This window comes from Podarcis filfolensis (genome assembly GCF_964270895.1).
Source record: "Podarcis filfolensis genome assembly, chromosome: 3".
NCBI classification, from domain to species: domain Eukaryota; kingdom Metazoa; phylum Chordata; class Lepidosauria; order Squamata; family Lacertidae; genus Podarcis; species Podarcis filfolensis.
Genome location: NC_139606.1, coordinates 54,027,379 through 54,040,441, shown reverse-complemented (window position 1 = coordinate 54,040,441; position 13,063 = coordinate 54,027,379). Strand labels below are relative to the sequence as shown.

General features: G+C 41.1%; 2 protein-coding genes across 3 annotated transcripts in view; one reads left to right on the top strand and one right to left on the bottom strand.

The window, feature by feature from the left end:
- Positions 1 to 13,063, bottom strand: part of NT5DC1 (5'-nucleotidase domain containing 1) — a 145,532-nt gene that overhangs the window by 123,830 nt on the left and 8,639 nt on the right. The window lies entirely within an intron of this gene.
- COL10A1 (collagen type X alpha 1 chain) lies at positions 2,061 to 11,760 on the top strand. The gene is made up of 3 exons (XM_083608560.1): positions 2,061 to 2,150; positions 2,653 to 2,812; positions 8,609 to 11,760. The coding sequence occupies exons 1-3, from the start codon at positions 2,145 to 2,147 to the stop codon at positions 10,471 to 10,473; spliced, it is 2,031 nt and encodes a 676-aa protein (XP_083464686.1). The 5' UTR covers positions 2,061 to 2,144; the 3' UTR covers positions 10,474 to 11,760.

Sequence of the window (13,063 nt, the reverse complement as noted above, 5' to 3'; positions counted from 1 at the left end):
AGACTCCGCTAACCCAAAAATAGTGCTTCAGGTTAAGAACTTTGCTTCAGGATGAGAACAGAAATCGTGCTCTGGTGGCGCGGCAGCAGCAGGAGGCCCCATTAGCTATAGTGGTGCTTCAGGTTAAGAACAGTTTCAGGTTAAGAATGGACCTCCGAACGAATTAAGTACTTAACCCGAGGTACCACTATACTGGCACGAACAGCCCAAACCTTTCAGTTTCTTTGTAATGTAAATAGGCAACAAGTAGCAGATCCAGGATACAGTTTGTTGCCATACTGACCCTTTATGCGAGTAGCTACAGTAGCTGCAATTACACCAATGCCAAGTAACTGATGAATGGCAGACTGTGATTGCTGCAGTTAGCACAGACCCCCTGCCATCCTGCCATCCACCAAGTGTCATCTACAGAGACCCCATTGCATGTAGCCCATTGTATCTGTAACCACATTTTTGTGGACCCCATTGTATCTGTAACCACATATTTGGTGAGCTGAAATCACAGTTTGAGCTCACACGTGTAAACTTTTTTATCAAAAGTGGCATCTAGTGCATGCCAGGTGCACCAAGGGGAAAAGATCAGCTGTAGCAATAATAGTATCCAGACTATTTAGTGGGGAAACAAATCTCTGATTTAGAATGGGTAAGGATGTTCATAATAAACTACAGAGAACCAGAACTACTAATGCAGGCCAACTGCAAAGATAAAGGATCATCCATACCCCAAAGCATGTAGCACAAGGTTGTGTGTGTGTGTGTGTGCTGAAAGAACATTAACTAAAATAAGGTCATATTTCAAGTTCATATGGGCACTTAAATGTGTACATGGAACTCCTGGCACACAACATGTTCCATCCAGTAAAGGAAATCCACACCTGGAATGGAACACATACATGAAACTACTTCCTCCATTGAAATGGAAGGTGCAGTGCTTAATGCTCAAAAGAAATGTTCTATCAATTATGTGCAGTTGCACACATAAACATTAGGTTTACCCGGCTTCCACGATTTAGAATAGTTGTTGCTGTTGTTTCTGCAACCAAAAGCTGATGGAGGAAACAGAGGAAGGCACAGGAGGAGGGGAGGAATGGAAGCATTTTTTAAAATATTTTTTTTGCAGCTGGGTAAGATAGAAACTGGCTCTGTTCAACTTAAAGCTGAGATCCTCAAGATAGTGAATCATCTGGCAGGAGATTCTGGGTGGTATTAAATGAAATAAAAGTGCTAGTACAAGGATTACTGTTAGCACAACGGGACTTCCCCCATCTCTTCCCCACTCTAATACCATGTGTCATCCCCAAATCTACTCCTGGGGGTTGGGGGGGGAATCCCAGAACTGTTTTAGGGAATGTGCGGAGGAAGCAGAGGAGGGGAATATTCTGTTCTACAATAAATAAACCCTGTGCTGATGGAATTAGAGACTAAGTGCTACATTGAATGCAGTCCTCTGCACTTGGCTTAGTACTTCGCTAATTATTTGCAATGTTCACTTTTCTTTTTCTTTTACTCTCTCTTTCAAAGAGTCTAAATTCGAGGGTGTTTTTTTTTCAAAAGCAGTACATGGGTTTTTGCAAGTAGGGAAAGGAATTAGAGAAACTTTGAGCAGTTCTGGCTTATCTCTAACTTGTGGCGTAGGCCTATGTACAGAGAGAACATACATTTTGTGACCCTTGCACATTTAGTGAAGCCCTCACACATTTAGTAGGATTGCTTGCCAAAACAGCCAAGTGAAGAAATCTAGTCTTAGCATGGCTTACCCATTTCTTTGAAAATCTCAATAGGAAAAATAAAAGTTTGCCCTTTTCTATTTCAACTCATGTATTTTCTTACAAGATGACCTGTCTGAGTCCCAGTACAATAAAAGTAAATTCATGAACAGGGAATGGCATCTAAAATAATATTAATAAAAAAAAATCCAACCTGACACAACATCCCTGGCCAAGAAAACGTTCCACCATAATTAGCACTTTCCTGGTTTGAAGGCGGGGCTACAACAGAGTGCAACTTCATGTCAGAAGGCACAAACAGTATAAATAAGTCAGGATGATGCTTGGAACAGCAGCTTCTGCTCTGCACACCTGTGGCAGCAGGACGCATGAGGCAAGACTGAAGTCTGCTTTACTGCACATTTGTAATCCTACAACATGCCGGTATGCTACAATTCCATCTGGCTTGGTTTACAAATACATTTAAGTGGGACAGAGGTTTAGAGGTGCTCATTAATGGCACTTGAGGGTATTCTGGTTACAGTTACTGCAGAAGGCTTGCTTGTTGCATATGCATAAGCTTCTGATGGCTACAGCTCCTGAAACAGGAAGACCTAGTTTCTTCTTCTGGGAATTTTAAAAGGCTTGTAGGCATGTAATATTTCAGTACCTAGAAGCTATGTTATTTTCACACACACACAAACAATTTTATAGATCACGCCACATGCTGTAGGGAAGGCTGATAATGCAATAAGATGTGACCAGATCTGACACCCAGAATGGCTTCTGATTCAACTTTTTAAACTAAATGATGTCATTTTAACACATGTGTATCATTGAATCCACAAGCCTGGAAAAGTGTTGAAGCAGAATGCTGTGGGTATGTTTTTATTACAACTCAGTTTTCTGTTATAAGAATTATATTGTACCTTTTTCTTCAATACAGAGTGGATTTGGGAATATGAAGTTACAAATATCTTTTCTGCTGCTGCTGCTCTCCGTGAACATTGTCTACAGCACTGTCTATTATCCTGAACGCTTTAAGGTGCAGTCTAGTGAATCAGTGAAAGGGCCTGCTTTCCTACCTTTCGGTGTGAAAAGCCAAGGTAAGTAATGCTTCCTTTTAAAAATATGGACAGCCCGTAGTTTTGTTCAACATGTTGATTACAGTATATTGTAAATTAAGATAGCAAATATTTTGTAACTGTTGTTTACAGGTACAAAAGGATTAGTTCTGTGAATAAAGGTAAACAGATTTTATTTAAGGTATTTACAAAATTATCACTGAAGCACTAGCTGCCTCAGGAAAAACAACAGCTGTTCACCTGGTTTATAATGTAAGAGTTGTTCTACGTAACAGAGTCCTGGGAACTGTACTACTTCAGTGAACACAGGGGGGATAGCATGCGTGAAAGCTCTCTGTATAAGATGCTTTCAGCGCAATACACTAAAAAGTAGAATGTCAGAGAGAGAAATCTCCAATGTAGATATACTAGCTTTCCATGAGAAATGAGATTTATCTTAGAAGAGGAAAATGTTCAAACCTAATACCACCCACTTGAATTTTGAACTGGTTCACCCTAGGAAGACTGGACCATGTGGTTTTTCTGAGCTTTACATTCACAGATCAATATGGATACAAAGCTAGTATGAATGACTAAGAGACCTACAACCTACAACGCATACCCAGAAGCAAGATTGTAAACAGGGCTACTCTAGATTATACATATTGCAGCATAAATTTACCGGTATATATTTAAAAACATTTAGATGCTACTGTTCAGTTGTCAGGATATATCCCACCATGCAAAATATTAACCATGTCAATCATTACTAAACCTTGACAGAAGTTCTAGAAATTTGTAGCTGTGAGTTTCATTCATTCAGTTCTTCTTGGTGAGATCTGCTTGTGCTTACACCCATACATGTAAGTGGCTCTGTGGGTAGGCTGGGGCAGTGTGCAGTGGCAATTAAAGTGGTATAAAACCAGCGTAAACAGACATGGGTGTGTAGCTACACCTTCCCAGGAATCTTGTTTATTTGATTCAAAAATCCTATTGGCTACAATACACCGAATAATCAAATTCAGAGTAGCAATGCTATTACAAGATATTAAATTGCAGACAAGAATGAGAAAGAATTAAAGCAATATTTTGGCAGGTTTTACAGATGCAGAATATTGCTTTCTTAACTCTTGAACTGTAATTCCAAGCTCACTTAGGGTTGCTTCACCAGATGCATGCTCTGCTTCTTAGAATGGCAATCATATTATGTAAGGCAGGAATGGGTAACCTGGAGCCCTCCAGAAATTGCTAAGACTCCCTTCAGCCCCAGCCAGAATGACCCACGGACAAGGAAAATGGTGACAATGTCCAGCAGCATCTGATGGATCACAGGTTCCTCATACCTTATTTAACGCCAGAGTTTCAGTACATGGACTTTGATGTCCAAATGTCTTATTTTGCAAGTGTCTTGTTCTGCTATGCATGCATGAATTGGGAAGTGGATATATAATCAATCTGTGTCAGAAATGTAGGCCCGGGACTCATATTACCCTTGTGGCATGGGAAGCACTATGATATTGCTTTCTCCAATATTGCCAGGATCACATGAGAACCATTGAGCTGCAGGGAAGGAGATTTACCCTGTGGCTCCTCCCACTCCAGTATCAACCTTCAGGAGACTGGATTAACTCTGGTACGAAGAAGAGCCTCAAAGGTGGCTCCTCCCAGACTGACTGCTTCTTACCTGGTAACACAGATACAAGCAGTACTGCTGCTGGCATAATGTTAAGAGCCTAGCCTAGATGTGTGAAGTGCCACTTTCTTGGAAAAATATCTAGCCAAAATGAATAACATTCTCTTCCTTATAAGTATACTTATAAGGCTTATGTTCCTTTAAATATTGCTGTGACTTGACAGTATTTTCTTATCTGTGGCATTAAATGTGTCTGTGTACACACACAATATTAGTGGCTATGTGATGGAAAGAGTCTATTTAATTACACAGCTCATCAGTCGAAATGTATTAAGTCAAGTGGGAGGAAAAGTTGACCCTTTGTAGCAATTGCATTAATTAACAATAAATAAATAAGTGGGACATTTCCACTTTTAGTGCTATTAAATTCCTGTCTGAAGGCATGCCCACTGAAAAACTTGAGAACTGAGTGTTTTAATATTGGACAGCTTTATAATGTAACTGATACTCAGATATTGTTACCCGAAGAAACTTCAGTAATAATATCCCCACTTATACATATGGGGGATTTGATGACAATTTAGGTATTCAGGGTCACTATGCTTCCCTATAGAACAGGGAACTTCACACATCAGAGATAGCAGTCCTGCTTTTGATTCTGTAAGGACTCATACCACAATGATAAATAGCTGATTCAAGACTCCTTAAGTTTGCAGAATGCTACTCACTCTGAATATTTAAAGGATTTAAGAATTAAGTTGAAGTTAGTGGAAAGACTCTTTACATTCTAGCTAATGGATCTATACAGAGACATCTTCAAAAGAGATGAGCTATATTCAACAGATAAAAATGACCAGGCTCTGACTGCTGAGAATTTTTAAGATGCTCTCTAGAGTAGACTACAGACCCTCAAGGAAAACTCATAGGTGTTTACCAACATTGTGCTGAGACAGAAGTTGACTCTGCTAGCCCATGGGCTTTTTCACCCATCATCTTTCCCAGCAAATCCCTCCTTTCTAATTTGCTAGAGGAAATTAGCTGAACAGGATAATGAGAAACTAAAGGCTCTCTGCCAGTGGCGACTTCTTCTTTCTCAGTGTGATGTCAGGCCAAATGCCCCTGAGCTTTTCTCAAGTGTCAATCAGAGCCTAGGTAGCTTCTGTTACAGTGGCTATAATGTGTGGCCAGTCTCCAATAATGTTTTTAAGTCTGGTAGATATTCAATAAAATGTATGTTCTAGTGAATGAAGCTCTTTCATTCAATTTGCTGCCCTAGGAGAATCCATCAGTTTAAGCATCCTTTGTGAGAATAGGACTACAAACACAGAGATCAGATTTAGGCAATCTGGATTCCTCAAAGTATTCAGATATTGACTAAATTGATCCTAAACCTGTTCCACAATGCTCCCTGCTGTACACAAACCAGAAAGCATTAAATGAACATTTTAGCCTTAATGGTACCTCACATGTACTTCAGCACTTTGCAGAGGGAAACTATTTACAAGCTTTCTGGCTTCCTACTCACTTGATCCCAAACAGCCTCTTTGAGATTCGCTCTTGCCAACAGAGCTGCTTGGCTCCTTTACTTACTAGTTGATCAGCTGCTTACTTCTGCCTTCATTGCCTTCATTGCCATACTTCTTTCTTACATTTGGTTATTCTCAACCCTCTCTGTGTTTTGAACTATCAGATAAACCCATGTCACAGGGTGTTTTCAGATGTGGGTTGACATGGAAGTGACCAAATAATGTAAAATGTATGGGGGGAAATCCTACATTATCACAGACACACAGCTAATGCATGCTGATTGTTAAGTTATCCTTCCTAATACTGAATCACCAAAGTTTTGCAAAGCTGATTAAATTTATATCCCTGGGCATATTTGTTTATCGCTTTTATCCATGGAGAATGCAGTATCTTAAATGTGAGGCTGTCCCCCTTTCCCAACAAATAAATAATAGCTGATATAATTCATACAAAATCATCTGACAAACTTTTACAAACTTAGACTTATTTGCATTTCTTATGGTCCCAGTGATCACCATAGTACTGGACTTTGTGATCGGAGGTCTCTCCTGTTCCACAGTATTTCAATCGACACCTTCATTAGCTAATCACAATTTGTTTTCAGTTTTAACCTCCATACCCTCTGCTATTATCTGCAACTATGAACAAGGTGGTTTAAATTATGCAAGCTATGGCACTGGAAAAATTAAAACTTCTAATGTATTTTATTTTATTCTAATCCATTTTATTTATTTTGTTTTTAAAAAAACAACTCTGCTTATGTTTCAATACTTTGTTTTAATGAGTATCTCCTATGGCTGCACAAAATTCTGCCTGCTCCCAGAGCAAGAAATAGAAAAGGGTTATTACGGAAGAAATTAAATTCCTTTACATGATTTGCTATGGTTAACGTATGGTTGAATGGCTCCATCTGCTGGTTTCTAGAACACCATGCAACCATCTAGTTCAGTGTTTCACAAACCTCCCCCGCCCCTGCACAGACCACTAGGAAACTGCTAACCACTTAATGATTTTTCTGCCTCTCGAAGTTGTAATGTTATATTCTTAATTTTATTTTTATTACCGCTTTTGTTTCGCATACGTTGTCATTACAGATTGGATTGCAATACAGTAAGATACAAATATGACTATTTCTTGAACCACAAATGCCCATATGCAACAGACTACCAGAATAAAGCTCATGGACCAGTGGCGATTCATGAACCACAGTTTGGGAGCCCAAATCTAGTTGCTTAAACATAGCTTTTGCAGCTACAGTTCCAAAACTACTAAGGAATAGTCCCACTAAAGTCAGCCAAGCTCAGGTTTTCTTATGTAATACTATAGTTTCAATATATTATTAGAAGCAGTTTTCTGCAGTGTAGGCAGCAACCCTATAAACACAACCGTGAGGTTGTAATGCTAAAACTAGATTTCATATTTGAAGTTTTCTTGAACAGACATTAAATCCTCTGCCTCCTTACTTCTTCTGTGAGTAAGCTACATAGAAAACATTGGGATTTATGTCTGAGAAAACATGCATAGGATTGTTTTGCATGTTACTTGATTCATTTGTTCTGGACTGTGTATGGCTCCCACCCTTTAACTTCACAAACTATTGGTTTTTCCGGTCAGCAGGACATGAGAAATCTGACATTGTGGAGCTTATAGGACCCGCCTTCTTTCTTTACACCAGATAAGGTCTCTTAGAAAAGACACATTTAATTTCCTGAATTGTTTCTTCCTAGAAAACACATTCCCTCCTCCCCACATTTGTCCTCACATTCTCTGGGCAAAAACATCCCTATCAGGCAACCAAGGAACATGTGTTATTTAAAAATTGTGAATGTACTTTTGTTGCTCTAGATTTTGTTTCTTGGGGAAAACTATCAACAAGCTTCATCCACAATACATATTTCACATATTATGGGAGAACTTTCTAAAATATGAATAGTCCATAAAAATGATGAACAGGTGGCAAACCTAGGCGTACCCACATTTGCCAAAACAAAGCATTTAAAAGTATAATTCCTGGAAGGCACCAGGATGGGGAAGGCTGGACTAATCCTAGAAATATTAACCAGGAATTGTAGGGGGAAATGGTGTTAAAGAACAGCAAGTCAGAGAGATGACAGCAAGCAGAACTGAAAGATGACCATAGACTTCATCCCCAGTATTCACATTATTCTGTCAGACTGGAAGATGATACATGATGATTTCTATGCTATCGTCCTCCCCATACCTAGCATTAGACAATTTTCCAAAGGGTTGATGTTGGCATGGACACAACCTGTGGCATGCAGTTGGGGGCTTCCCAAATTGCTCTAGTGATATGGGAAAGCAGTACTACTGTAGCAACTCCACTAGCTAAACAGGAACCCTGGACTTTGAGGAAGTAGAAAGTGAGGTTCCGGCAGATGCATATCATACATTTAAAGCACATTCAATGCACATGACTTCCCCCTAAGAATCTTGGGAACTGTAGTTTGTCAAGGGTTCTGGGAACTGTAGCTCAGTGAGGGTAAAACTAGTTATTATGAGGAACACCATCTCTGATTCAATCTGAATTAGTGATTACAGGTTTTTAAAGACTTTTTTTAATCCTGACTGCTATTTCTTGAGTCACTTAATTCCTGGAACTTACTAATGTATTATTATTATTATTATTATTATTATTATTATTATTATTATTGCTTTAGTTGTCCAGGCAAGGGGTGATCAAGGCCCATCTGGTCCAGCAGGCCCTCCCGGTCCAAGAGGACTCCCAGGCTCTGCAGGGGCTCCAGGAAAACCAGGATATGGAAGCCAAGGACCTCAAGGGCCACCGGGACCCCCAGGACCCCCAGGACTTTCAACCGTTGGAAAGCCAGGCCTGCCAGGTTTGCAAGGAAGGCCAGGGGAAAGAGGACTAACTGGTGAAAAAGGAGATATGGGCCCCACCGGTCTCCCAGGGCCAAGAGGTCCCCCAGGGGCCCCTGGAATTCCTGGTCCAGCTGGGATATCTGTTGCTGGAAAACAAGGTCTGCCAGGGCCACAAGGGCTAAGGGGTGCCCCAGGAGAAAAAGGTGAGCAAGGCATTTCTGGTATCAATGGAGAGAAGGGTGAGAACGGATATGGGGCTCCAGGTCGCCCAGGTGAAAGAGGTCTGCCGGGGCCACAGGGCCCTTCAGGCCCTCCAGGACCAGCAGGGGTAGGAAAGCCTGGGGAAAGAGGATTTCCAGGGGAGCCAGGTATTAAAGGGGAGCGGGGTTTTCCAGGCACCTCAGGTCCCATTGGCGCCCCAGGTCCACAAGGCTCTCGTGGGGAACGTGGAGAACCAGGAGTAGGAAAACCTGGACCAAGTGGACCACCAGGAATACCAGGGATCCCTGGAGCAAAAGGACTTCCAGGTCCCTCTGGCCTTCCTGGGCCTTCTGGTCTCCCAGGATTTGGAAAACCAGGGTTGCCCGGGATGAAGGGACAGAGAGGACCTGAAGGTCTCCCTGGTGCCCTAGGAGAAAAGGGAGAACAAGGACTAGCTGGTGCTCCAGGTGAACCAGGGCCACTCGGACCACCTGGGAATGTAGGCCCTCAAGGGCTCAGAGGTGCACCAGGTGAAAATGGCCTCCCTGGACTCAAGGGTGAGAGAGGCCCTGCAGGTCCAGCAGGATTCCCAGGTGTTAAAGGGGATAGGGGTCTACTAGGACTGCAGGGGAAATCAGGATACCCAGGGGAGCCAGGACTTACTGGCCCAAAAGGACAACCAGGTTTGCCAGGTCCAAAAGGGGATGCAGGGCATGCTGGGCAACCTGGCCTACCTGGCCCAATGGGATCACCAGGACCTAAGGGAGTGGCAGGATTCAATGGTGAACCAGGCCCTAGAGGACCGCCAGGAATACCTGGTACAAAAGGACCAATTGGTCCTCCAGGTATTCCAGGATTCCCTGGCAGTAAAGGGGAAACGGGTGCACCAGGATTACCGGGCCCAGCTGGTATTGCTGCAAAGGGTTTAGATGGGCCTATGGGACCCCCAGGACCATCAGGCCCCAAAGGCCACAATGGACAGCCTGGTTTGCCAGGTCCACCAGGTCCACCTGGGCCTCCTGGAGAAGCAGTAATCCCAGGAGGCCAGGCCCTGGCTGGAATACCTGTTATGAAAGCTGGTGAAGTGCAAGGTCTAACTGGCTTCCCGGTGTCAGCTTTCACTGCCACTCTTTCCAAAGCTTACCCTGCATCAGCTGCCCCTATCAGATTTGATAAGATCTTGTACAACAGACAACAGCACTACGACCCCAGGTCAGGGATCTTCACTTGCAGGATACCAGGACTTTACTACTTTGCTTACCACGTGCATGTGAAAGGGTCACATGTTTGGGTAGGCCTGTACAAAAATGGCTCGCCCATCATGTACACCTTTGATGAGTACAAGAAAGGCTACCTCGATCAGGCTTCTGGTAGTGCTGTTATTGAGCTCATGGAAAATGATCAAGTCTGGTTGCAGCTGCCCAACAATGAATCGAACGGCCTGTTCTCTTCAGAGTACGTTCACTCCTCCTTCTCAGGTTTCTTATTTGCACAAATATAACATTCTGCCACCCCCAACATATAGTATCTTAGTATTTGTGTTTCTACTTGTAGATGTCCAGAGGAGACTAGCTGAAGAAAGTGTGAACTCAAAATTAAATTTCAAAGGCAAATGCTACTTTATGTTTATCTTAGGTGCTGTTTTTAAAAGACATTTTAAAGAAGGAGTCGGGAGTCTGTGGCTCTCCAGAATGTTGCTGGATTCCAACTCCCATTAACTCCAGCTAATTGTTAGGGATGATAGGAGATGTAGTCCAACAACATTTGGAGGGCCATATGTTCCTCACTCCTATTTTAAAGGGTGATGTTCACAAACTATAATTGTATTTCAGTGCAATACTCAACAATGTATTTAACCCACCCAAACACTGAGAAATCCCAACTGTAATTGCCAGGATTAGATCTTTAAAATTGTAAGGCTATGGGGTCTTATCATTCACAGAAGTGTAGAAAAGAAGCATTTCTAAAGATCTAATGCTTCCATCCTGACACTACTTACTCTTTAATAATCTGATTAATGATACTGGTTTAAATGAGTTTATTTCCCCCTCGAAGTAGATTCAAAAATAATTTTCACAGTTAAAAGAGGCTGAACTCATAGGTGAAAGACACTATGGCAACAAAGTTATTTCTTTTGAAATCACAGAGGCTAGCTTATCACAGAAGTGTATTTCGGGTAGGAGTTCACCGGCAAGCTCATATACAAAGTTCATATGAATGTGAGCCCTGTGATTATCACTCACAAATCTAATGTGAAACTACTATAATTAGTCATTAGGAATGATAAAGATTGTCACATTGGTTAATTAGTTAACAATGTGTTAAGTTCTGTAAGTTAAAATTAAATATAAGGTGCTACAGACTAACTGGAATATTCTGAATAAAATTAGTTCAGCATGGTTAGGTTGTGTCAAAAGTCTCTTCCAAAAGAAAATATACATTCAAATGCTTTTAAATAGTCTCCTCTCCCTTAAATACATTATGGCATTGAGAGAATGATAAATGACGGTGGAGAGGGAAGTATTATTTATGCTTATTAGTTTTACACTATGGTGCTTGTACAATTATTCACTTATTGTACCAACATGAGACCAGTTACATTTTTTAACATTAATATTTCACCCACACTAAGTTCTTGATTACGTTTTTTTTGTCTGTGTGAAATAAAAATAAATGGTCTTTATTATATTCATTTGACACCAGCATTTTACACTTTGTTCTAAAAATGTCTAGTTGTGTTTGTCAAACGTGATTTTTAAAAGCTGTATTAATAAAAAAGTGAAACCTATTTCTGTTTTGCTTGCCATTATTTAGTACTTCTAAAATTGTTTCTTGGAATCATGGTGTTGTGGCAAAGTCATTGCTATTTTCCCAAATGACTATACTGACAAAAACTTATACATGAAATACATTTTTTTAAAAATAAAAATCCTACCTGAGAATTTGTTCTATTAAAAAAATATGTGTGGGGCTTTTAGCTACCAGCTACATGGTTGCACTGAAAACAAAACAAGCCTATCTCTATCTCAAAGGATGCAAGTGCTGTAAGGGGAATCTTGAAGTCAAAGGTACTACTATCTCAGTGCCATGCGGCCTAAGTCTTTTAAGCCATCATCTTGATTCACAGAACTTCAAAGGAAGGAGAAAAATCTGCCGTGGAGATATAGGCCCGCAGGTACAAGTCTACTTACAGATTTTAAGTAGAGAAATACAGATACAACTCCCTATCAGCACTGTGCAAAGCTTCAGCATCAATCTCTGAATATAATTTATCATATTGTTACATTTTTGGGGGGAACCTGTCCTCAGAAGTGAATTCTGAAATGAGGGTGGGGGTGGGGTGGGAGACACCTGTAATAAATAGAAAGCAGGTGGTCTAGGGATGTCCGTTCTCCCTGTTCACAGTCCACTTAAAAGTCTGGAATAAGCTATATATGACAGTTACCTCCGGCAAATTTCTCACACACACATCCACTCAGATTATGTACATCTTAGAGTATGATATGCTTGAAGAACCATTCCCGCCTCCATGCCATATCATGGGTGAGGAACTCTTGCAGGGCCTCCTGGAACAGACCTGCCATTAAACACACTGGGTGTTTCCAGCCCCTTAACAACATTGCTGCATGTATTGCTCTGCAGTGAGCTTGACCCTGGTTGGATTTTAAGCTGGAAACAGACATTCAGAGGAAAACATAAAAATTTCCAGTGCTGTGTGAGGGCATGAGGTGGGCATTTGCAAGGGAGAAAAAGGAACGGACAGATTGATGTCTCAGGCAAACACAGAACTGGGAAACACATTTTTTGTCGCCAAGCATCTTGTTCCATTCTTAGATGCAAATCTTCCAAGTACAAGTATAACCCTAACTTAACATCACTTAACTATGAATCGATAACTTGGAAGACTTTCATCAGTATAGAAGTGACTTTTAGTGCACTTCTATGCAATGGTTATAGTTTGGTCAAGCTAACCATATATATGGTATTGAATGGGCACATTCAACCCTCGGACTACTAACTGCCATGAACTGTCAGATACACAAAGAATAGTGTTGTTGTTGTTGTTATAAAAATACCCATCATATGACAAT

What these genes read in the sequence shown, in the direction of transcription:
- COL10A1 (XM_083608560.1), top strand. An exon ending in TTTCGGTGTGAAAAGCCAAG is followed by an intron (nt 2,813 to 8,608) that starts GTAAGTAATGCT and finishes TTATTGCTTTAG; the next exon opens with TTGTCCAGGCAAGGGGTGAT.